Source organism: Monomorium pharaonis, chromosome 4 (genome assembly GCF_013373865.1).
Source record: "Monomorium pharaonis isolate MP-MQ-018 chromosome 4, ASM1337386v2, whole genome shotgun sequence".
NCBI lineage: Eukaryota > Metazoa > Arthropoda > Insecta > Hymenoptera > Formicidae > Monomorium > Monomorium pharaonis.
The window spans coordinates 25,676,211-25,699,790 of record NC_050470.1 but is presented as its reverse complement, the minus strand read 5'-3'; the positions used below and the strand labels follow the sequence as shown (position 1 = coordinate 25,699,790).

Sequence of the window (23,580 nt, the reverse complement as noted above, 5' to 3'; positions counted from 1 at the left end):
TCGTTAATGTATATACATGCTCGTCGGCAACGCACGAAAGCGGCAAAGCGTTTCCGCGAAATATGCGCCCCGATGCGTGTATTTGCCGCCCCCGCGGGGGCGATGCAGTGGCGTGCTAACTAAACAGCTCAGACACACTGCGAGGCAATGAGAAGGGAGAGATGGAGCTGTCCTGCAGGGTACATTCCGACAACGCGAGCTGTCCTCGCCCTTCGCGCAGCTCTCTCTCCCGTTTTTTCTCTCTGACGCTTTCCGCTGTCGGGCAAAAATGGAAAGCTGAAAAAACGACGGCACGTATCCTCGATTTATTATTATTAAATAAAATTATAGATGTCGACATATGTATATATATATATATCGGTAACGCGGGAATCCTTCTGATACGTCAAGGTGTACAGGAACCCTCCGGAGCCTGCCTCCCGATGCATTAGATTGTTCGACAATCGAAATGTGTCTCGGGACGCGTTTTAGCGCGTCGCTCGTTGCCGCTTATACCGTTTATGGCTTGTCCCCCGCACGAGTATTCGCTCGGGCGACGTCATACGGCGTGTATCGTGTGCTCGTACATGCCGAGGTAATTGCCAAATGTCGTGACGCGCATATACGTCGCGTATACGATCTGTTGCAAAACGACACGATAGCTTCCACCACAGGGTGGAGACTACGATCCAGCTTGAACAGCTCATATAAGAAGGCGTCCTGTTATCAACGAAACCTAATAAGCTTGTATGAAAGTATCGCATTAATTTATTAACCTTAAATAAAGATATTTTCTTTGAATATTCAAAAGTCACGAATCTTGTCAAATTAAAAGAGAGTTAAAAAGTTTAAAAAAGTATTTATGTTAAATATGTCGTTAGATTCATTTTTGAAGACCATATATTTGTTCCTCTTCTAAAAAACAATGTGTAATTTTTCAAAGATTGCTACTCGCTTGTCCTGTTTCGGCAGGAAAACGTGTTTCTTCGTCAGAAGTATCGGAATTAAACTCGCTGACTTATCTAAGCTACGAGCCCCGTTTCACACAAAGTTATTTAGTGCGACAGATATCCTTCGAATGGCTCTCGAAGGTCCGATGGAAAATCGTCGGAAAATTACTTCTCACTCTCTTCAAAATCATTAAATTCGCGTGTGTCCCATAAAGTATCGAGTCTATATTTCATTTGATGCGAAAAAAAATTCAACGAAATGTCAGGGCGAGCGAGGCTATCTCGCCGATACATCCTGCACGGTCGAGGCGAACCGACGGAGGTGTATTGTGCCACCATCGATGCGCGATGGGGATGACGGCACCACGCGTGAAAATAGTTCCTCAATTTTCCACGGCAGTCCGCCGAACTGAGAAATTGCCAGTTCTCATCGGTGAACCATTGTCGTACTTCGAAAACCACAATTTTCGATTCTCACATTCGACCTTTATTCTCTATGAGCATCGTCTCGGGAAGAAGCGCGGTATAAAACTTTCAAGTAAATTAATTCGAATAATTATATAATTTAATATCGTTAGAAAATTGGGAAATCTCGGTACGCTATGAGCAATAGCTTTGAGACTTAATAATATGAAAATTGTAAATCGAAATGTTACTTGTTATCTCAAAGAAAAAAAAAGTTAACTTACTCCCCTTCTCTTCCTTTCGTTATTTCATAATGAGTAAACCATAATAACACACGGTATTTATAAAATTCTATTGAGTACCTACGTGTTTATAAGAGCTAATACGCGCTTAATATTCGTCCGCGTTGTAAAGGAACATTTTCATTTGACATTATTATTTTTCTCTCCAAGTACCACGTGCTATGAAATGCTACAGCGAGGTAAGAATTCAGTTCTGCAAACGTCATCTGTCTTTGTTTCGCGCTCGCGTTGGCGGAACTTTTTAGACATACCTCGTACGAGGTTAAATTAATGTCAGCTCCCGAACGGACGGAAGAACAAACAGCGAAACACAATTTCCAGCGAGACCGCGCTTGGTATAACATTCCCCGGCGAATTTCATCGTGCACGCTTCCGTGCGCTATCCCGGGCAAGTATAAAAGAAGGAGCCAGATCAATGATCAAGACTTCCCCTCGCAGAGGAAACACTCGACGACACATTTTCTCGTCTGCCAAGTTCAAGCACCTTGGACACCTTCGCTCCGAAGTGCACCTAAAAATAGTTTCTAATCAAAATGCATCGATTCACATCAGACGTGTCAAGAGATGGAGTAGAAAGATAACAGAAAATACTGAACGGATTTTTAGCGATAGCTCGGAAGATAAGAGAGAATATTTGAAAATAAAAATTATTTTACTAAAAGATGTATATAAATTTGCACAAAAATTTTATTAAGCATTAAGATTCAGCGGTGACTAAATAAAACGCACCACCACTTGGTTTTGTCACATATTAATCAAATTTTGTTTATTATTTTATATCATTATTATTATTAATATTATTATTCGCTGATTATTAAAGTTAAAAATTATTTGTTAATTTATCATTATCTTAACCGCTTGTTTGTTATTTCAATATAAAATTATTACAACAATGCAAAAAACACAGTTAAAGATATGTCAAAAGAGAAAGATACTAAAAATATTCTTAAAGAAAAGAAAGTCATTCGAATATTGGAATGCGAATAGTACCACATTCTTAACACAAAGCGGAAAATGTAAAAATTCCAGATAAAAGAATTCTCCATAAAAGATTTTTACAAATAAAAATCTTTGAAGTATTCGAAGTAAATATATTTCAGTTTTCTCAGACATAAAACAAAATAAGTTAAAATTTTACAATGTTATCGTAACTTTAAAATTATGCTAAGTATCCAATTGCCAAACAACAAATACCAAATCAAATTTTCTAGCAAAAATATTAATATTTAAAAAAATATTAACAAACCAATTATGCAATATTAATAGAATTTTGTACTGTGCAATATTCTCTCTTCTTCTCTCCTACGTTACATTTCTCATTTCCTTTTTGTCGCTTAGCATCAATTTCATTACAATATAGATTCAATGCACGCCATTATACATGCAATCAGAGTTTGGTACTAACTAGTTAAAAAGTTAAAAATTAAATAATAAAGTTAATAATTTTCCGTTTAACTAAGTTAATTTCAAGCAAGTTAATTTTTAACTTCAATTAGTTATTTGTAAAACACATAAATAATTTATGAACTCTTTCCTTATAGTTAAAAGTTTATCTAAGCGCAATTATTTAAGCGTAAATTACAAAAAAATATCAAACTTATTTGGTGATTTATATTGCAATTGTTTTATTATTTAGAGTAACTTTAAAAAGGTATATTTTAATTAAATATAAATAAACTTTTCAAAATTAACTTTTTTAAAATTTAACTTAATTTAATCCTAACGCAATTTTTAAATAAGTTAGTTTTTTATTCTTGTATTTATAACGTAACTAAATTAATTTTATATTTATATATCATTAATATTATCATAATATAGTTAAAAAAATGTTAACTTACCGAACCCTGATGCAAATATATTCTGATATATAAAAAAAAAATCGTTAAATTAAAATTCACGCATCAGTTGAAACGACGCAATCTGTGCTGGATTGATGATGAGCGTGAAAGCGTCTCGTATACTACATTCCTAAAGTATCTTCGTAACTCGTCTAGCTTTCATTCTTTATAGCATCGTGCGTGTATCTCAAGAGAAAACACAATGGAACTACGCATGAATTTATAGACGTGCGCGCGCGCACATGTACCAATCTACAATGAAACACGCCGAGGAATCTTATCGGAGCAGGTAACTCGCCCTTTCCGAGAAGCTGTATTCTTCGTTTTTTCGCGTAATACATTGATTCTCAATTTGGCCACTATTGCTCTCTGGAGAAGCTCGTTTACTTTTCCGTCCTACCCTTCACTCCTTTCTCTTCCTCTTTTCTTTTCTGTATAAAAATATACTAGAAAACTACGAAACGTATAGAACTGGAAATGTAATTGTAAAATAAAATAAAATATGTATATAATAAATATATTTTGTTCATTTATTATTTATAGTATGAAAGGTAAGAGTAAAATAGCTATCGAATCTTTTTTTATAAGACGCCTGGAGACTAGTCCGATATTTCACTGAAATTAATTTTCGCATCCGCTGCGCGTTGTTAAATAATACAGCTCCTGACTGTTCCTGTGTGCAACAAAAAAAATTGTCTGCAGCAATTTGTAGTATTTGATACGCGATGGGAAACGACAGATGAACACGAAGGCTAGAATTCATTTCCGTGCGACTGCGTATTTTGTGTCGCGACGCGGAAACCGTACCTGCGCGCGCGCGCATCCCATTTCAGAAGCCGATATTCTTTCTCCCGTCGATGTAATTCGATTAATTCCTTTGTCAGGTGGTATCGAAGCCCGCGACGAGGCGAACAATGTTACGGCTGCCGCGCGTTTCTGCATCGCGTGCGCATTGCACTTGGCGTGACAACACGTGGATGCGGAACTGCAGCGCCCGGTACATTTCCGTGCCGACGCTGGCGTATACGCTGGCGTATAAATCGATGCTCTCGGAAAAAGGAAGCGGAAAAAGGGAGGGGAGGGGGGGGGGGAATGTAAAAAAAGGATCGAATCGTCTGCCATGGCGAAACGGTATATTTCTGACGCGATCGTAATCGGAGAACGCCGCGCTGCATTTTCGATTCTGCGCCGCGTCTACCGGCGCGTGAAAATTTCAGAGCCGGCGAGAAGCTCCGCGTTTCAAATTATGCGATCCAATATTAGGTTCAATTTCACACGTAAAATGTCTATATTTACGTTAATGAATTCCTGACGATCTTTAGGAAAACAATCCTTAGAAAAGGTTACGAATGCAACACGGAGGGATGCACATACCAACATGAAAATGTATTATTATAATAATTATACAAGTAATTCTCGAACGACAGTGCTATGCATACCTGCCACAAGTCTCTACATTTTCCGCCGATTTACCAAACGACATCGCGTATCGACACACATATTTTCTGTACTCATTATCATCCCGCATGTCGCTGCTTTTTCCGTGCCGCCCGATAATTGCCAGGCTCGAAGCTATTGTCGAAGGAGTCTAATTTAATGCGACAGGCTGAGTTATCTCGTGCATTAATTTAATAAAACAAAACGGAATTAACGTAGGCGCTCAACTTCCGTGAATGGAGGCCGAAATCAGTTTGCCGAGTGAAGTTACGTGTTACAAAATTTCGGCACGTCGAAACTTCGCGATGTTTGGCAGGCGTATAATTATACCGGTAAACGACGGAGCGTATAATTTCGTGCAATGCGTTACCAGGGAGCGAGATGTGTCACGGGCACGACTCGAAGCCATCTCGATGGAAACGGGAAAGCAACATGATAACCGTACTTACAGCTATATCTTGCATTGCGCAAACTACTTCGTACACACCTCGTGCATTTTCGATTCTCGATTATAGTAACCAACACTGTTGGAAAATCGATAAATGTAAGAGAAACTTAAAGCGAATGCTCTAATTTTTATCTTTAAATATAATATTTATAATATTTATTTATAAATTATGTTTTTAGCATTGCTAGAACTCCTAAATAATAATACTAAAGATTTTTTGTATCTATTCTAGATAAAAAACAAATTTTATAATATGTTAATACATATAGCTCACCATCAGCATTTACACAATAAATTGATTTTTGCACATTAATGAATATCCGCCGATAAGTATCTCAAAGGGAAAGATTTCATACGTGAGTGATTACAAATAATCGATTACCTTTTTTGCCAAATTTAATCAACGACTGGAACCGCGCATTTTCAGCACATTTAACCAACATGCCAAAATTAATTTCAAAATGCATTACGCGTAAAATTCATGTTTGCAGTAATTTGTTTGCCATCATAACTATGTGCAGAAAATGTGATATCGCATCGGGGTCAAATATTCTTCTCGTCTGAAATATTAATTCTCCATGATTTATCTCAACAGATTTTTCGCGAGATTTAAATGAAACCCCGGCGAATTATCCGGCCGAATGTTTATACGCGGCAATTTGGAAGAGTTCCCATCCGCAACTACTTCGATCCCAAAGGAAATAACTCTCAGGGGGAACTTTGGTTGTCAAATGAATACCCTCCCATCTTTCCACTTTAGCGCTTGCATTATAAGTTACGTAAGTTATAATGCAATAGCGCTTTTATTGTCACTTAAAAATATTATTCCAAGTGCATATCGATTATAAAACAATCTATCATCGGCACGGGCAGCGGCGTTACTCTCTGTTACGCCCGCAAAGTCACAAACAATTCGCGACGCAACGTAAGTTTCTCGCTCGAGCGGTGGCAATGCGGGTGGCAAAGCGCGAACTCTTTATTTTCGACGATATCCGGCCGGATGCGAGCGATAAATTCTGCTCCCCGATTTGCCGTCTCGGGGGCCTTACCTTTTACACAAGCAACATATATTTCAAGATCGATCGTCGCTCGTAATTCACCCGGCACGCGTAATTCCCTACTTATGTCCTGACGATTTCTTCGCCCTCTCCATCGCTACCTCCCGATTTTCTTTCAGAACCGTTTCTGATTCTGGCACGATATCCAGTTGGCACGGGGATATAATCACCTCGCCGAGCCGCCGTGCGTGAAGGATCTTGGCAGACGGTACGCATTTGTTTCACACACGTCTACACACGCGTGTGCGCGCAAAGTCTCTTCGTCTCTACCATCGAGACTTCCAATTGGTTAATTCACACGACTTTTTTTGATAGAATAATGCCTCAATATTTTAGTTTTGTCAAGAATAATAATTGAGTATTGGCGATCAATACACAATTGTAATTATTAATCCTACTGCAGACTGTTAGCCTCAATTAATTATTTCTTATTATTCATTCTCAATAAGTTTAATCTTAACTAGGATTTTCCAAACTTATATGGTTCGCGATTTATTTTGTAAAATGGCAAGCGTTTGCGATCTCTGTATATTAGAAGATATGAAAAACCGGAGCAGGGAGAATTATTTAGTCTTTCTATTTTTTAGTTTTCCACTAAATAAAATTTTACAATTCTATTTCTCAAATACATGATAAAATATGAAGATGTGAAAAATTTGTTTCATATTTTGTCGACAGCTTTGACTTGATTGGCGCGAATCATTTTCATATATAAAAAGTTTTATAGTTGTTCAATAATTGTACTGTATTTCAAAATTTAATTTTGATTCCTATCATCGTTGACAATTTTTTCGCGACTCAAAAATCGGCAACTCATACTTTGGGAATCCTTAATCTAAATACATAAAAAAAGGACCTATATGTTACTATTCCACTGTTATGCAATTCACACTGTATTCATGTAGTATTTCGAATAACTATCGTGCTGAAATAATGCGAAATTGATACGACTCTCTGATATCGATTCTCGCCGCTGCAACGTGATACCAGCGCTGATTGTGATATGATATTGATAAGGTACACGCTCTCTTCTTGGCAATTGTTGCGTATTCGTTACATCGGCAAAAACGCATATATTGTCGGGAAAGAACGCGAGAAGTCAATAGACAATTGCAAGATGCCAGACTATGTCCTTTTATAATGGAAGAGTGTTTCTCCTTTGGCGAAGTTGACGTAAAAGAAAGTCTCCTTGAACAACTACGCGAGCGCATCGAATTCGTTTTTATCCTCTCTCTCTCTCCTCCCCGTTCTATATCCCGTATTTTCAATCTCCGGTCGAAAATGTTATTTTTCTGTGACTCCTCGGCACGCTACAACGCGCTTTTAGTTGCGCAAAAGCAAAATGTATAATGTAATATAAAATTCCATCCATTTTACGTGCTCGCAAGTGTAATACTGTTTTCGTTTTCAAGGCAATTCTTGAATATTATAACTGATCGATTAAAACGTACTGCAATTATAACATATTGCTCAGATTAATCTCCGTATAAGTCAAATTAACAATGCCGACTGACGTGAACAAACGTAAATTAAGTACGAAACTTTTATCGGTTATTTTATCAAATTGCACTTGTCATTATTACGAAGGTCTTAACAACACGTGCGACAACACGTGTACGGCTGAAACGTTAATTGGAACGAACTGCGACTGAAAAGAGACACGAGAATGTATGCCCGAATCGCTGGAGTGACCGCACTCGTGCATTGTTCACGGGACAAATCGTGTCACGGCTTGGCTGCTATCCGCAGGATCAGAGACACCATTCGATTCCGCAGCGCGAAACACTCACGGTACGACGTTCTTGGCCTGACCCGAAACACTGCGGAAATGCGGGCTATTCTCGCGCGAGACGCTCTCGAGACATCCTCACTATGCTACTGCCTGCCTGGATGTTTGCGGCGGAAAAGAATCCTGTAGAATTCGCGAGGACAGAGGCGAGCGGCATCCGGCCGCAACTCGGGGGAGCACGCCGGTGACAACGTCGAAACAATCCACTTGAGTTCCTAATTAAACTCTTGATTCGAAGTTTCAGGGGATGCACTCCAAAGTGAGAATAAAAAATACCAAGAGTAACTTAATAGTTTAGATGTGTGACCTCGTATTTCACACAAATAAATTCACACCGATCTCATCCTCTAAATCGTCCTTCTGGTACACGAAAGAAAATAAAATATCAGCTAAATGTCAATAACTTAACATTTTTCTGTCACTGCTAAAAGCTATTAAAGATAAAATACATTGGCTCCAAGGTACTAGCTAAAAAAATCTGGCATGGCTACTCAATATTTTACGCACATAAAACCATGTATTTAAATCGTAATTGTTTACGAGACAATACCACGTATATTTGGATTCATTTTTTGCTGCAGCTGCTACGTTTCAATAATGAATAAATCGAGCTCCGACAGCAACGAGATATTGACTTATTTCTATTTTAAAAACATAGCTACCGAGACGTATTTTAGCTTCATTAGCTAATCTTTACTCTGCCTGCAGTTCCATCAGATTTCCGCGCGTTTTCCGATATTGTGCAAACGAGTTATGTGATGTGACCTATTAAATGACGAAACGACCTAAGAATATAATCGAATTCCGTCGACGTTAACGTCCCGGGGAAAGGAATTAAAATTCTCCCCCCCTTGGTAAGGTATTGGGTGTAATATCAAACAACGTAATTCGAAAGTACGCAATGCCGTAGCTGTCGGTATTAATATTCCAGGATTATCGCGGGCTACGTGTACTGGAATTTCGACGTGCCTCTCCGCGGCATTGCGTCGCAAAAGCGGGTTCCCTTCGGCAAACTCGAACCCACGAAATCCACCAGCGACTCGTTCATTTCCGCAGAATTCCCCACGACATCGAAGTCCCCGTTGTAACGTGCGCAAGCATGCTGTTCTCTCCGTTCGCATTATCCGCGTGAGAACCAATTTCGCAGCCTAATTTTAGCTGGATTATCCCATGATAGCATCGGTACATTACACTGTACATTCAACGTAATTTTTACACTGACTGTTATATTCGAAAGTAAAGCTTAACCCTTGAAAGAAGTATTCGATTCCTCTTTCCACCGTGAGAGAACATCGAAGAACCCCTAATTTTCATATTTAATTACATTGCTTGATTTTAATGTCAACTGCATAAGTCAAATTATTTTGCAATTCTCATGGCTATTAATTAAAATTGAAGAATAATAGTAGATGCACAGAATTTCAGGTCCCCTTTTAAATTAAATGTAGATCATTATTATGATAGGTGTTGTACGCGTATGACATTACGTGTGCGTAGAGATCTTCTTCGCACCACCCAGAGAGACATTTCACGCTACGTCGAGCCTGCTGCTCGTTTGAAGTCTACGAAATTGGCTGCGCATCTCCGTTAACGGGCTCCGCCGCGAGAGACGACGGGATGAGTTCTTGCACCCCCTGTTCGCCGCTTTTTTCTTCTCTCATTTGTTTGTGTATTATATATGTTATGTATGCTATGTATACAGAGTCATTCTTTTTTCAATTTTATTGTCAAAGACACGATCCCGCGATTTGGTATATCCAGATCAATGCTCGAGATGTTAATTTCTCATTCTTCATCGAGATAGTTTCGACGATTTGTCTGATTGCCCACCCTGGAAGTTCTAGAACGAGCTTCTCGAGTTTAACAGTGGCGTTCGAACAAATTAAGGGCGTAACGAATGGACTTCATGGTTCCTTTGAAGTCGACGAATACGACTACGTGCCTATATACCGCGTGATAAAATAGAAAGAGGCTTGAATTAATGCACCCTCGTTCGCCACTTTTACGTCGTATCTTTCTCTCTCTCTCTCTCTCTCTCTCTCTCTCTCTCTCTCTCTTTCTATCTATCTCTTCTTCTTCTTTTATATCCGTAATTCCTTTTACGTACGTAACCGTAATGACTTTGATCATTTTTGATAACCGAAAATTAAAAGAACTTGACTTTTTTACTGTTAATGTAATTATTGATTTCGGTCTGCAATAATTAAGAAAATTCTGAAAGATGAAAGAAAGGCTTTCTAGTTAAATGACCAAATAAAGTGCTGCTCCCTTACAAGTTACGATTTATTTAACAAAACGCTTGCATTGTATTAATTTCTTCAAAAGATACTATGACGTCATTTTACTGCACACAAACAATTGCATTCAGAAAATTAATATTTTCATAATTTGTATTTAATTACTGTCTGAAAAAATATTAAATTTCAGAGAGTCACTCTATTATTCATAAAGTAAATGTGGGGCAAGCAGAAAAAGCCGTTCAAAGTATCGCTGATTTCAGCGGTTCTCTCATCATCGAAACTATTGTAGGTCGGAAGGACACTCCTCAGAGTGCTCTTGGAGATAAGAATCTACATTATTTATCTATACAACATTATTCTCCCTCTTTCCTTTTTCATAGTAATATCCCGATATTTGCAGTCTCCTCAACATCACGCTGATTATCACAGACGACGATCTCGAATCGATCAACCTCAACGAAAAAATTTACTGAAAACAAAGGACACCGTGGAGTTTCATTAACGTCCGTTTTTGATGCACTGTTTTCGCGAAAAATCAACCCTTCTTCCGCTCCCTCAATCGTATTTACGTACCGTCTCTCCTCGCAACCTCCGTAAATCTACAAACATTCTGATGAGCAATCTTCCACGTTCGGTTCCCCACGTCGATCACACGAACGACGGAGTCTCTGGAAGAAACCCGAATCTGATTCACTCTCCTGCGCTCCTTTGTCTCAGCCTACCCCATTCGTCCCCGCCTAAACCAACAGTATCCTTCAGCACCTTCGCGCGACCCTTCTGTACATAGAGCCGAGTGTCTGGACGTGCAATTTGTAATTCCGGTAGAAATCGGTGGAGAGCTGGCTTGCCGAAGAACTGCCGCTGCATAATTTGTAATTCCAAAGAGCACCGGAATCTACGAGGCGATCGTGGGTGATGCGATAGGAAAAGGGCAAACCGACAATAGGAATTCGGGAAGGTTATTGATAGAAGAGACTATAAATATTTCGAATCTTTCCTTTCTGAAAAAAAAATCTCGACAAAATTGTACTTTCACACGCTTTCAACCGTTGACCCGTAAAACTGTATTTAAAAATAATTATCGTCGCCGAACAGTATTCTCCTTCGCGAAGAAAAAAGTGCTGAGCGACGCGAAGGGTAAAATATTTACTGCATGCACTACAGAAATTAATCTCAAACAGACTCCTCCGCGTTATTCACCGGTGGAAGTTCTCATTTATTGAAGTAGACGCCGGTAGATTAAAGCATAATAACGAAGTAGTTATTCCGCGCGACCCGTCCTCTCTGGGGAGCCGGACGGAGAAAATGGAGGGGCGAGAAGGGAGGGGGATCTCGTCGAATTAGGTAGCGGACCCAGATTTGTTATTCAAAATTCGCGGAAAGGCGTCTGCTCGCGCTTCCGGCTACGTTCGAACGTAATTTCCGTTTTACGTAAAGCTTTACCTTCGCGTAGCCTCCGTCGTGTTTGTCAGGAAAGGACGACGAACTTTAGCCCTTCCCCCCTCCCTTATATCCGCAGTAACGCACTTACACGCATGCATATAACATGACTCTTGCAAAAATATGTATTGCGATTTCGTACGTAACGAGCTCATAGCGTAAATTTAACAAGGTGAAATATCGAACCGGAATCGTACACAACATTGCTGTCACGCAATGGAAAATGAAACCGTGAGACGTTTGTTCATCATTGTGCAGAAAGCACGGAATGCGTTCGTCTCTTATTTAACGCTACCCAAAGTATTTATATAATTTTTTAAACGAATCGGCTAATGTAAAATATGATCGTAAAAATATAATCGTCCAAAAGACGTGGAGACTTAAATAAAACGTCAAGATTCTCTTGCCGTCTAGACAATCTCTATTTCTTATTCTGCAACGGAATCCTCCTCGCCTAATTACTTATTCATGTTAGGATTAACGTCGGAGCAGCGGATGCCGCGACGACCGCGGCAAACGGCGCGGGGAATATCGCGGCTTTTGCGTCACGAGACCATAATAATGCACGGTGAAGACGTTCCCGTTAGCGGACGTTAACGCGTCCGCGTAAACAAGAAGCGCGGTGAATACACACGCCCGCCTGTCTTAATTCGCGAAAGAGTTTCAACTGCCGCGGCCTTTGTTTCGCGTAATACGATATTGCATTTCCATCTGGCGGCTGCCACCACGCCTGAGATTTTACGGGCTCGCCGTGCTGCGCTCTCGTTACAGCTTCGCGTTAGCGGCATATCTCCGTAAGAGATAGCTCTCCCCAGGCTGAAGGCAAAACTTTTAAGGTTCACGCATACAAATGTGCACTCAATGCCGTCTGTCACCGACACGTGCCGTGGAGGGCTGACATCAAATAACGCTCCCTTGTACATCCCTTTTTTCCCTCCCTCGTCTGTGATGATAATCACAATATTAATCTTCTCGCCTTTTCGTTAGTCTGTATTAGTACGTCGACTCGTGTATGTAAATCGACCTTTACACGGTGGCCGCGAAGTGCGTGTGCAAAATGCGCACTTCGGGAACGAATTTATGGATCGGCCGCGAAATTGAAAGCGCGGAGGCGGAGAATTATTAGAACCGTCCGGATTATATGTGCGCTCGAGTATGTCCGCTTGCTCGTGACAGCTCGCCGCGAAGAGTGTGCAGCAAGAATTTGCGAATACCGCGAGGGCGGACCCGGTAATTTCGAGTGACTAGATTCGCGCTCGCACCCGGGTGTGCAGAGATTATTGCGCTGAGCCAGATAGTCGTCGGCGGTCGAAAGACAGGAAAAGCAAATATTTCAAACTCGGGGAAAGTCGCACTTAAAATCATAACGAAAACCAAGGACGGAATAATAGATAGTTGCACGAGTGCAGCGTGAAATAGAAAATTTAGATATTAAACGCCGTATAATTACGTCATTTATAATTTGGCCAGAAATCTGAGTAAAATAGTATAAATTAACGTCAGAGAGCGAAGCAGATAAGAGAAAATTCTTAACTAAAATATACTCAAAATTTAATTAAAATATATTTTCGTGGAATATATATGTGCAAACTGCAATATGCAAGCGTGAGTTTCTCGTTTTCATCAAGCCAACTTTGTAAAGCCACATGTAAGCCAATTTAATAATTTTGTTGTTGAAATTTGGACATTAAATGTGTAAAGTAAAGCATAGCTGCTTGTTTTATAAGTCAAAAGAGATGAGAAATTAATTAGAAGTAGATACGACAAGGTTCTCGTTCACGTCTGATCAATAGACGATTTTTCTACTGAACCAACCGGTGAGAATTCTGCATATTTTGTACTCAAAATAAAAAGTATTTATCGCGTAAATATGTGCTAAAACAGATATGTATTGCCTGTAAAAAGCATATCTTTGGCAAATTCAATAGGATAATCGCCATATTGACAATTGCTGTTATACGATCTTTCATTTTCGGTGAACGAGGCTTTCGATGGATCGTCACGCGCTTGTGTTTACCTCGACAAGCGTGCCCAATCGTCGAAGCAAAGGCGAGAACCCTCTCTATACGACAATATGGTACCACTTAACTGTGCGGCAAACACTCGACGCCTTTTACTGCGTTTGCGGCTATCTACTGCATGGGAAAGTGCGGGTGGACGAGTGCGGTTACGAGAGCGACAATGAGGCGACATAGAGGCAAATTGCAGGAGCGAGAAAGAGCGTTAGTCGAAAGGCCATAGGACGTCCATGTCGCATTTCTATCGGGTGTCACGTTTCGCAGTATCAACAGAAAAAAAAACATGGTACGCTCGTCTGTAGGAGCACTTCCAAATGAGCGAAATTCGACGTCCGATAGTTGACGATGCTTTCGCATCGGCCATCGTGATTACGGCGGTCGACAGCAATGTGCTACGTGTCGCGCTGTTACCCCTCCGCTCTCTCGTTGTAGTTTTTTGCGTGTTTTAATCCCGTCGTTCGGCTAAACGAGGAACCCGACCGGGAGAATTAAATCGTTCGACGTTCGCATTTGAAAAAAAAAAAAAAAAAAAAAAAACAATCACTATGTGGACGTGACAATGACAATTGTGAAATGGATACAAGTATGAGAAACATTACAATTTCGACAGAACGGATAGACTCTAATAAATTTAATAATTCTTTTAATAATTAATTATCAGTAATTTGCTAAATATTGGAAGATTAATTTTTTAAAGTAAAATTCTAAGAGATTCTAATATCTATTTATGTACATTATTAAAAGTTTTAAAATAAAAAATGTTTTACAAAGATTATTTGATACATAACTTTTTCGAATTGTTGAAACATTTAAAAGTGTTATTTCTAGATTACGATCAAAGTTTATTCATATTGCTGTAAATTAAATACGACAGATTTGAACATGTGTTTATTGAATGTGATTATAATAATATGGTAATAATAATTTTACGCTTACTAGGATTACAGACACACATCATGCAGAAGATCGACGACGATTATAACGATAATAAAAAAAATATTTTATATAAGTATATATATATATATAATCAATTAGAAAGAATCTACGATATAAAGAGAACTGTGTATACGTTAGCACTTAAGAAAAATTGCAACTAGATCTTTTTATATAGGCAACGTAAGAACGCAGGAAAAAGCTGGAAGCCGCAGCGGCGCGAAAAGCAAAGATTCGCACGAGTTTGGACTGCCTAAGCGCTTCTTAAAACTTCCCGTAGTCGTAGCCGAGTGCGCTTTGCGAGCGGGAGTGCAGTAGCTTTGGTTCAAGCGTCTGGACGACCCGGGCTCTTTCACGGGAAGTCTCTCTCGCTCTCTTCTCCCTTCGCGCCGCCAGTATTCCTCTGTCGCTTCTTTACCCGAGATGCCCGATCCTTCAGCATGCGAGACGACATATATACGAGAGCGTGCACTCAAAAGTGTATTCACTCACATAGACACCCGAGATCTTGATGTCTTTACGCGAACCGGGATGTAAAGATGCATTCACGCCAACGAGGATTCTCACGGGATACCCGTCCCGACGATTTACGGACGAAAGTAAAAAGGGAGAATAAGGCTCTTAGGATTTCTTGGACGCTCGTCAAAGATTCCTAGATTTTCACCGAGAACTACTTCCTTTTTAAGTATTACTTTCTATACATCTGACAAAACGCTAATGTTCCCTCCTCCCCCTACCCTCCCTGTGTCACTGTTTCTTCAGTTGCTGCCTTCTTAAATGCTATCTCTTATACAGTCTGCTCGCGAAAATGTGTATGCAAATTGCGTTTTGATTAAAACAACAATTTTTATTGGGATTTATCTAATTTCTAATACTTTTTTTCAAATAATAATAAATAATTTAAGTTTCCTTATACTATATATCTATATAAATAAAAATGTAAAATGTTTGTTCCTCATCTAAGATCTCCGTAAGTTTTTCACCGATTGCTTTGAAATTTTGACACAACGTTGCTTTCGTTACCGGTCGTGTTCTTATGGGGTCTGTTTATGGAAATACGTGTCTTTCAAAAATGATGGCCATAATTTAAGTGTAAAAAATAGTTTTTCATTAATATTATTGAAATTTTGACACATTGAGACGGGGAGAGACGGGGAGAGACCGGGAGAGACGGGAAGAGACCAGGAGAGACAAAGAGAAACGGGGAGAGACCGGGAGAGACGGGGAGAGACCGGGAAAGACGAGTAAAGACGGGAAGAGACGGGGGAGAGACCAGGAGAGACGGGTAGAGATAGGAAGTGACGGGGAGAGACGGGGAGAGACCGGAAGAGACCGGGAGAGACGGGGAGAGACGAGGAGAGACGGGGAGAGACGGGTAGAAACCGGGAGAGACGGGTAGAGACCGAGAGAGACGGGGAGAGACCGGGAGAGACGGGAGAGACCGGGAGAGACAAAGAATGTTTCTATTGTGTTTAAATTAAAGTAATAAGAAAAATAAAGATGGCTTTTATTTTATTGAAAAAAAGGAACTTATTTAAAACAGTCTTTTGAATGGATTTCTAAATCCATGGCAGCTTTTAGAAAAAAAAGTTAGAAGTACGTGAATAAATGAATATTAAATTTATTAAAGATAGATAAATGCTTATTCAAAAATAAAATAAAAAAAGCAACAGTAAGGCTCTTAAAAGTTAAACAACGAAAGCAAAAAAATTTGAAAAAAACGTAGCATAAGAATGGAAAGCCACAGCAACGCGTGGCAGGGCATAGCTAGTTAACATAATATAATTTAAAATATTTTGTAATTTTTTTACACCAAACATTTAATGCTATAAACATACTACATTTTAATATATTTCTTAAATAAAAATTAAAAATTAAACAATATAAAGTGATATAAAAAACCATCCAACTAAAAATTATGACAAGTAAATATGAAAAATGCTTTTCTGATTTAACGGCTCGAACTAAAAATTATCACTCACGATTCCATATATGCCATAAATAGAGCTTATAAGTTCAAACAATTTAACGTAGAATAGACTAGCAGACCTGCTTAGGATTTCGAAGCATAGAAATCACTTAAATGATTAACGACTTTCCTCTATTATCTTTTAATAAAAGAAATATAGTAAAAATATAATCGTTACTTCGTAACCAATTTTCAAAACATAATTTATAATTATCACAGTCATTAGGATAATGGATTTTCAAATGTTATCCACAAGAACGGTAATACTACCAGTTTCGTAGTAGCGAAGTAAATCTCACGGAGTTTGAAGCATGACGATCCTTCACCTTCGACTACACTGCATCCCCGATGATAGGAGGTCATATGTTCTCCTGTCAAAGTTCAAAAGCTTCGATCCAACTTTGAAGTTTCATTGTCATCCATTACCGTTCAATCTGGGAGTTCTCTAGTGTGAAATCGCGACCACAAAGAATGGCTAAGGAAAGTTTATACGTTCGCGAACTTCAAATTATTCGCAATTTAATGTCTTAATGTCTTTCCACGAATATTCATGTATAACTAAACTGGAAACTTGTTACACTTGTAATAGGAATTTCAGTAATAAGATTAACAACAAAGAAATAAAAGAAATTATATTTTTTCACTTTAAAGGAAGAAAAATCTCGGTTTTCAATTTTTGCGTTCGTTTTTTTTTTCTAATACTGAACTACTATCTCATCAATTCCCACCTAGTATATGTGTCTATATATAAAAATTATCCAATCTACTAAAGTAATCTATTAGAAGGTAAAGCAAAGCACCTAATCCGTCTGCACAGTTAACTCCATTACAGGACAAATGTCTTCCGTAGAGCTGAAAGATCCTTCTTTGTCAATGTTTCAAGGTCTGACAATTCTATTCTCCGCAAGTTCGCGTTTTTCCGTTTTATCCAAACTGCAATCAATCGGCAAATCTCTTCTCTCATCCTACCGTCGGCCATATCGGAGACGATTGACGACCAAATATCACGACAGAAGCAAAAGCTTCCTCAACTTTACCGAAATGAAGCGTCGTAAAAGACGGATGATGGAGATACTCATCGGTACAAAGTTGGCAATACGAGGTTCTGTCCTTTCTTCATGAGTTTTTCTAACGAATATACTGGAGAAAAGGCGCATCGATTCACTTGACTCGAGATATTCACGTGGATTTATCTGTATTTTTACGTCAAATATGTAAATAGCGGGGAATATTAAAAAAATGCAATACCAGACGGGATTACCGGAAGAACACTGGCTTATTACGCTCGGCGCCGACTGCGATTAAAGATCTTTTAATTAAAGTTGAGATGATTTTCCGTAGAGTTCCCACTTTTTCCTCGCGATTATTCGTCATTCAGAGTGAAAAACTAAATTAGATCGCCGCGCGCGACAATACACCTATCGAATCGATCGTCCGCTTACAGAGTGCGCCTGCACCATAAGAATTAATTTAAATTCCTTTAATTAGACAAAAGCGCTACTTCAACGCTCGGAAACGCAGTTACGTTTTAATTACTTTTCTCCGAACAAAAAGAGGCTATGACACGCAATCCGAGGGAAAAGAATAAGGTTGCGATTAGATCTCTGATTTAATTGATGAGCGCTGTAATGAGATTACGCACAATTCGATATTTCGCGCTTTCAGTTTAAAAATTATAAGCTGAGAATTAAAACGTCCAACACAACCGTTTGTCTTAATAGACGAACGCGAGACGAATGGTTCGAGCACTCATGAAGTTGTAGATAAAAGAGAGCACGAAGTAATTGCATTTGCATATGAACTCTGCGACCCTCCGCGGCGTCCCCCGGTGCATCGATCTGCGCGGATGACCATACATATTGCATTTAAATAGAATTTTTGATAGATCTCTCCTTCGAGAATAAATGCGCTACGTCGTAATGAACATAGAAATGACAGGCAATTAAAGATGAATTATTTCATTATTCAACAATATATATACATGTATCTTAATTCTTCGCGTGATGGAAATATACACATAATCTTCTATTACAAAAAAATAAAGGCAATAGTATTTCTGTGTTTGTGGCACACTCTATATAATTAAAAAGAGAGAGAGTGAAAACTTACGTGTTTCACAAAAATGTATACACTATGTTATACAAGACCTTTGCTTGCTAGTGCTTTTATGAATGATGATTCTGTATATATTTGTGTACGCATAAATGATGTACGAGTAGCAGTAAAGAAACGTGGTGTATGAAAGCGGGTTAATTATATGTCATGGGGAAAAAAACGGATTCGCGCGATAAGCAAGGCTCGAGAATACGCAAATGGCCTCGAAAGTCACGGTAAGCGACTGCGTAAATTTGCACCTCTCCGCGTGTACAGCGACAATTATTACGATCGCGACGCAAGTACTTCCAGAAATTACTTACGTAAATTATTCCAATCTCGAACTGCTATACGTAAGTAATCACGTAAGTAATATCGTGTAGATGCGAGTTCACGAAATTCGCAAGTGTAACGATACGTAAAATGGCGCTTACCCAAGCTGAATCCGGAATCCTTCACGTGGATGACCACCATCGGCATCAGTACCATTACAACGAGGTTTATGACGTGGAACACCATTCCCGTGCCATGAGCTATGATATCCTGCGACAGAAAATAAAGAGATACAAGTTACAACAGGAAGTGGCTTGCACACACAGTGCATAGAATACAACGTCGTCGTAAAATGACGACGGAGGAGCCAAAATGATGGACAGTGCTAAAAGAAAATTCTGTACAAACCTTTTTTTGTAAGAAATACAAGCTATTTATGATAAATAAATATTTAAATTAAATCTATTCTAGAAAATTTACTTTATAGTATTTCACGATTAATTGATAAATAAAAAAATTAGGCGAGATATGTATGTACTTCAATAAAATCTTGGTAAGATTCATATTAAATATTTTTGTTTCTTTCTTGCATTCCAAAACTATACCTTTTTTTAATGAGTAGTCTAGACATAATTACAATTACAGGAGTTAATTGATCATAAAACTAAAAAATCGCAAAATATTCACACGGAATATAATCATATTAAACGTTTCTCTACATTTGCCGCAAATTGAGAAATAATGTGAAACAAAGCGGTTCGCGTCAGAATCACTCAAAAGTTACTGACAAGGGAACCTCGCAAACTCGAAAATTCAGATTTTAATGAAACTTGGCATAAATGTAGAGGGAGTGAATACATTAATTAAAAAATTTTTAGTTGGTGCCCAAAAACGGTTTGAAAAGGTAAAACCACCCTTCAAAGTTGAGACGATTTTTGCAGTTTTTCGATATATCTCGTAAATTAAACAAAATGTTTCATACGAAAGTTTTACAGTATTCACCCCCTCTACATTTATGCCAAGTTTCATTAAAATCCGAATTTTCGGGTTCTCGCGAGGTTCCCTTGTGAGCGATTGACAAGACAGCAATTGTGTTACGTGACCTTTCGTAACGTAACGCGTCAAAATGACAAGGTAAAGGACACATGTCAAAATGTTGCGTTGCAAGCGAATGATAATGGCTCTATGTGTAAGCCGAACTCAGCATGTATTTATAGTTTCCATTTAACGTATTAAACTTTTTGTAGAATTGTTTAACGTCTGTTTACACAATCGCGCCGTTGCATAACCGAGGACACCGTTACTATCATTCATGCTGACGAATACGTAATGTTTCATTCGCGAGCTGCTCCGCGTGTGCGTGATCGTAACAAATGTTACGAGAAGACACGAGTATTTCTATAAACAAATAGCGCTATTATTTAATTCTCAGTTATTAACAGTTTAAAGATAGTGATGCTTATTAAAGAAAAAGAGATGTACATTTAACGCACATTTTATTTGCAGTTGGAATCCAAACAATTAGGAATGGAAATTTTAATTTATATGTTGTAATACTTTAATCAACAGTTATTTCTCTAACGCTTGTTAATTCAAATATAAATATTATTTTCAGATTATGAAAATAAATAACACATAAAGCATTGAGATAAATGATTTAAAAAACAAATAAAATTAGTTGTAACTTTTAAAATGTAGGTCAATTATATTAAAATAATGTTCAGTATTAAAAGAACTTTAATATTAAAAAATTTTGCCGATAATAATTTGGCAAAATTTATTTTAAACACAAGTATTACTATATCTATTAACAAAATTATCTTGGTAATAAAATTTTTATGTCAATCCTCAGAACACGTCATTAAATGATTGTACAATGGTTATAGAATACATGATTGCAAAAGATTACTCATGCAGTAAGTATGCGTGTAAACAATTTAATACCATCACGTAAAACATTGCAAATGTTACGGAATCTGCAAAGATAGCGGAAAATTGTAACGGTTGTAATTCTACGCTGATATATTTAGAATTTTGCATTTTATTAAGTAAATAACTATTTTCTCTGTATAAACCTTCAACGTGCTCAGTTGGAAACGTATGAGAGTCTGATGTGTGTAAATCATCGACGTTGATACGTGGTATGTATTCAGCAGCGGGATATAATCTACCGCTCTTGTAGGATAAAATTTACAAAAACTTACATGTTGCAACAGTGATTTAATTAAATTTATTAACGTATCTTATTACGTTAGAGGGATTAATGGAATTTAATTACTATACGTCAGTAATAATAAATTTTCGTAATTTATAATTTTATACATATTTATAACCTATATTTATAATTTTATAAATAAAAGAGTAAAAATTAATCCTTAATTCTATATGAAAATTGAATCATGGAAGTTACGTAAAAAAACAAGTAGAAAAATTTATTTTCGTTTAAGATTATTTTTCAATACAATTTATTATATGTATATATCAAAACGTGCGCAGCATCTAAAAAGGCGCTACTTTAGCAGAGGACAGAATTATAAAAAGCAAGAGCCTGAATGAAATTACTGCGAATATGCAAAACGTGAGATTACTACGAGATTAATTATCAGGACAAAGTTACAAAGGAGGATATAAATCAAAACAGTCGTCGTCACACAGTCGTCGGCTCACAATATTGAATCACGGTATTTCATTCGTGCAATGGCGCAGTTGGCCGCTGTTATAGAATTCAATAAAAAATTACACACCCGTCCGGGACAAAAGGTTAATTATTTAAACGCGCTGTCGGATCCGTTTGACAAAGTATCGCATGAGCGTGATTTATCACCGGCAAGTTATTATGGCGCGGAAACAAACGCCGGAGCTCGTGGTGAGAAACACGTTCCTCCGGAAAATATTTCGCTCCCGCGTTTCGCACTGTAGACCTACCTAGCTGCAAAAACTCCTCGTTTTACACTCTCGCACTTCGCGAAGTTTTGTATCTGAAGTAATTACCCTTAAAGACTAAGGGTACATTTCATAAAAAATGCAGTTTTGCAATTTCTTCAGAACTCAGTCAATAAAGAATGTATGGAAGATCCTCAGAAAACCGTTAAGAAGAAATTCCTTCGAAAGTATGTTGTCTGTAGTAAATAATGAACTTATGCAAAAAAAAAAGAGTTAAAAGATTCGTAATGAATAACAATAAATATAATCGAATATTCGATTATAACATATAAACATCTTTTTTTTTATTATTTGAAATTACGCATGTTAATCCTAAACTTTTTTACAATTAAAATTTTAACATAAAACTCCATAAAAACTTCATAATTTTATATTTTAACAAAAAGCAAACAGTACAATATACGCATATTTAAAATAATAAAACTGGAAAAACACGTAACGTGTAAATAGTATCACGTGGTTGAAAATTAAAACCTATTCATGAAAGATCGCCCAGCGTGCAAACAAAAGCATGAAAAATAAAAAGCATGTTTTCCGGTCAAATATTTACGGAGCGCTTGACCCAATTATGCTGTACAAAAGAATACCATAAACTTTGATACGGAAATAGACGCATATTGAATGCTTAAAAACTTATATGATATAAATTGTTTCCAGCACAAATATAATATAATAAAATTAATACAATTCTAACATTTCTTTGACCACATCCAAAATAAATTTAATTCGTATAAGCAAAGTATTAATAACAATAATTAATAATGAGCATTTATTAATGCGTGAATATGATTAGCAAGATATAAAGAGATGTAATTTTATTGATATTTTAATTTAACAGTTATTTTTCACAATATATAAATTAAAACATTTTTGAAGTATTAATATTACTGTTGCAATGCAGTTTTGTTAAATTTATGAGGAAAATTATTTTTTTATTAGAATAATTTGAAATATTTATTTACATTATCTATTTTAGTAAACTAAAGCTAACAATAAGTGCAAAGCGTAAATGTTACATAAAGCCCGGACTCTACGTTCTGAAAATGGATACATTTATCATAGTCGTCATCATATCTTCACTAGTGCACCGCATATCATTGTCGCGGTTGACGTGGTTAAAAAATGCAAATAAACGTGGCCGATAAGTTTTCCGTGCCATCAGATAGCTACGTGTTTAAATTATTAAACGGTAGGAATTGCACGTACGGGTCGCATAATAAAACCCGACAATTTCATTCAAATAAGCGCGATCACGTAAATGGTCGCGAAATATTATACATGTGAAAACGGGAGCATAAGTTATCTGCGCGCGATATGTTGGTTCTGAGTATTAATTTGCTATATATTATTCATATGGGGCTCTGCGCGCCTCGCTCTGGCCGAATTATTCATACAACGTTGTAATTATGCGTTCGTCATTAGCCGAATTATTAGTCGATTAGCGGCCGGCGATTAATCAGTGAG

At 37.7% G+C, this 23,580-nt stretch overlaps 1 protein-coding gene across 1 annotated transcript in view; it reads right to left on the bottom strand.

The window, feature by feature from the left end:
• LOC105833565 (diacylglycerol O-acyltransferase 1) overlaps positions 1-23,580 on the bottom strand; it is a 94,247-nt gene that overhangs the window by 31,074 nt on the left and 39,593 nt on the right. Inside the window, exon 5 of the mRNA XM_012675397.3 lies at positions 19,335-19,443. Coding sequence (XP_012530851.1) covers positions 19,335-19,443 — 109 coding nt within the window. The remainder of the gene's footprint in view (positions 1-19,334; positions 19,444-23,580) is intronic.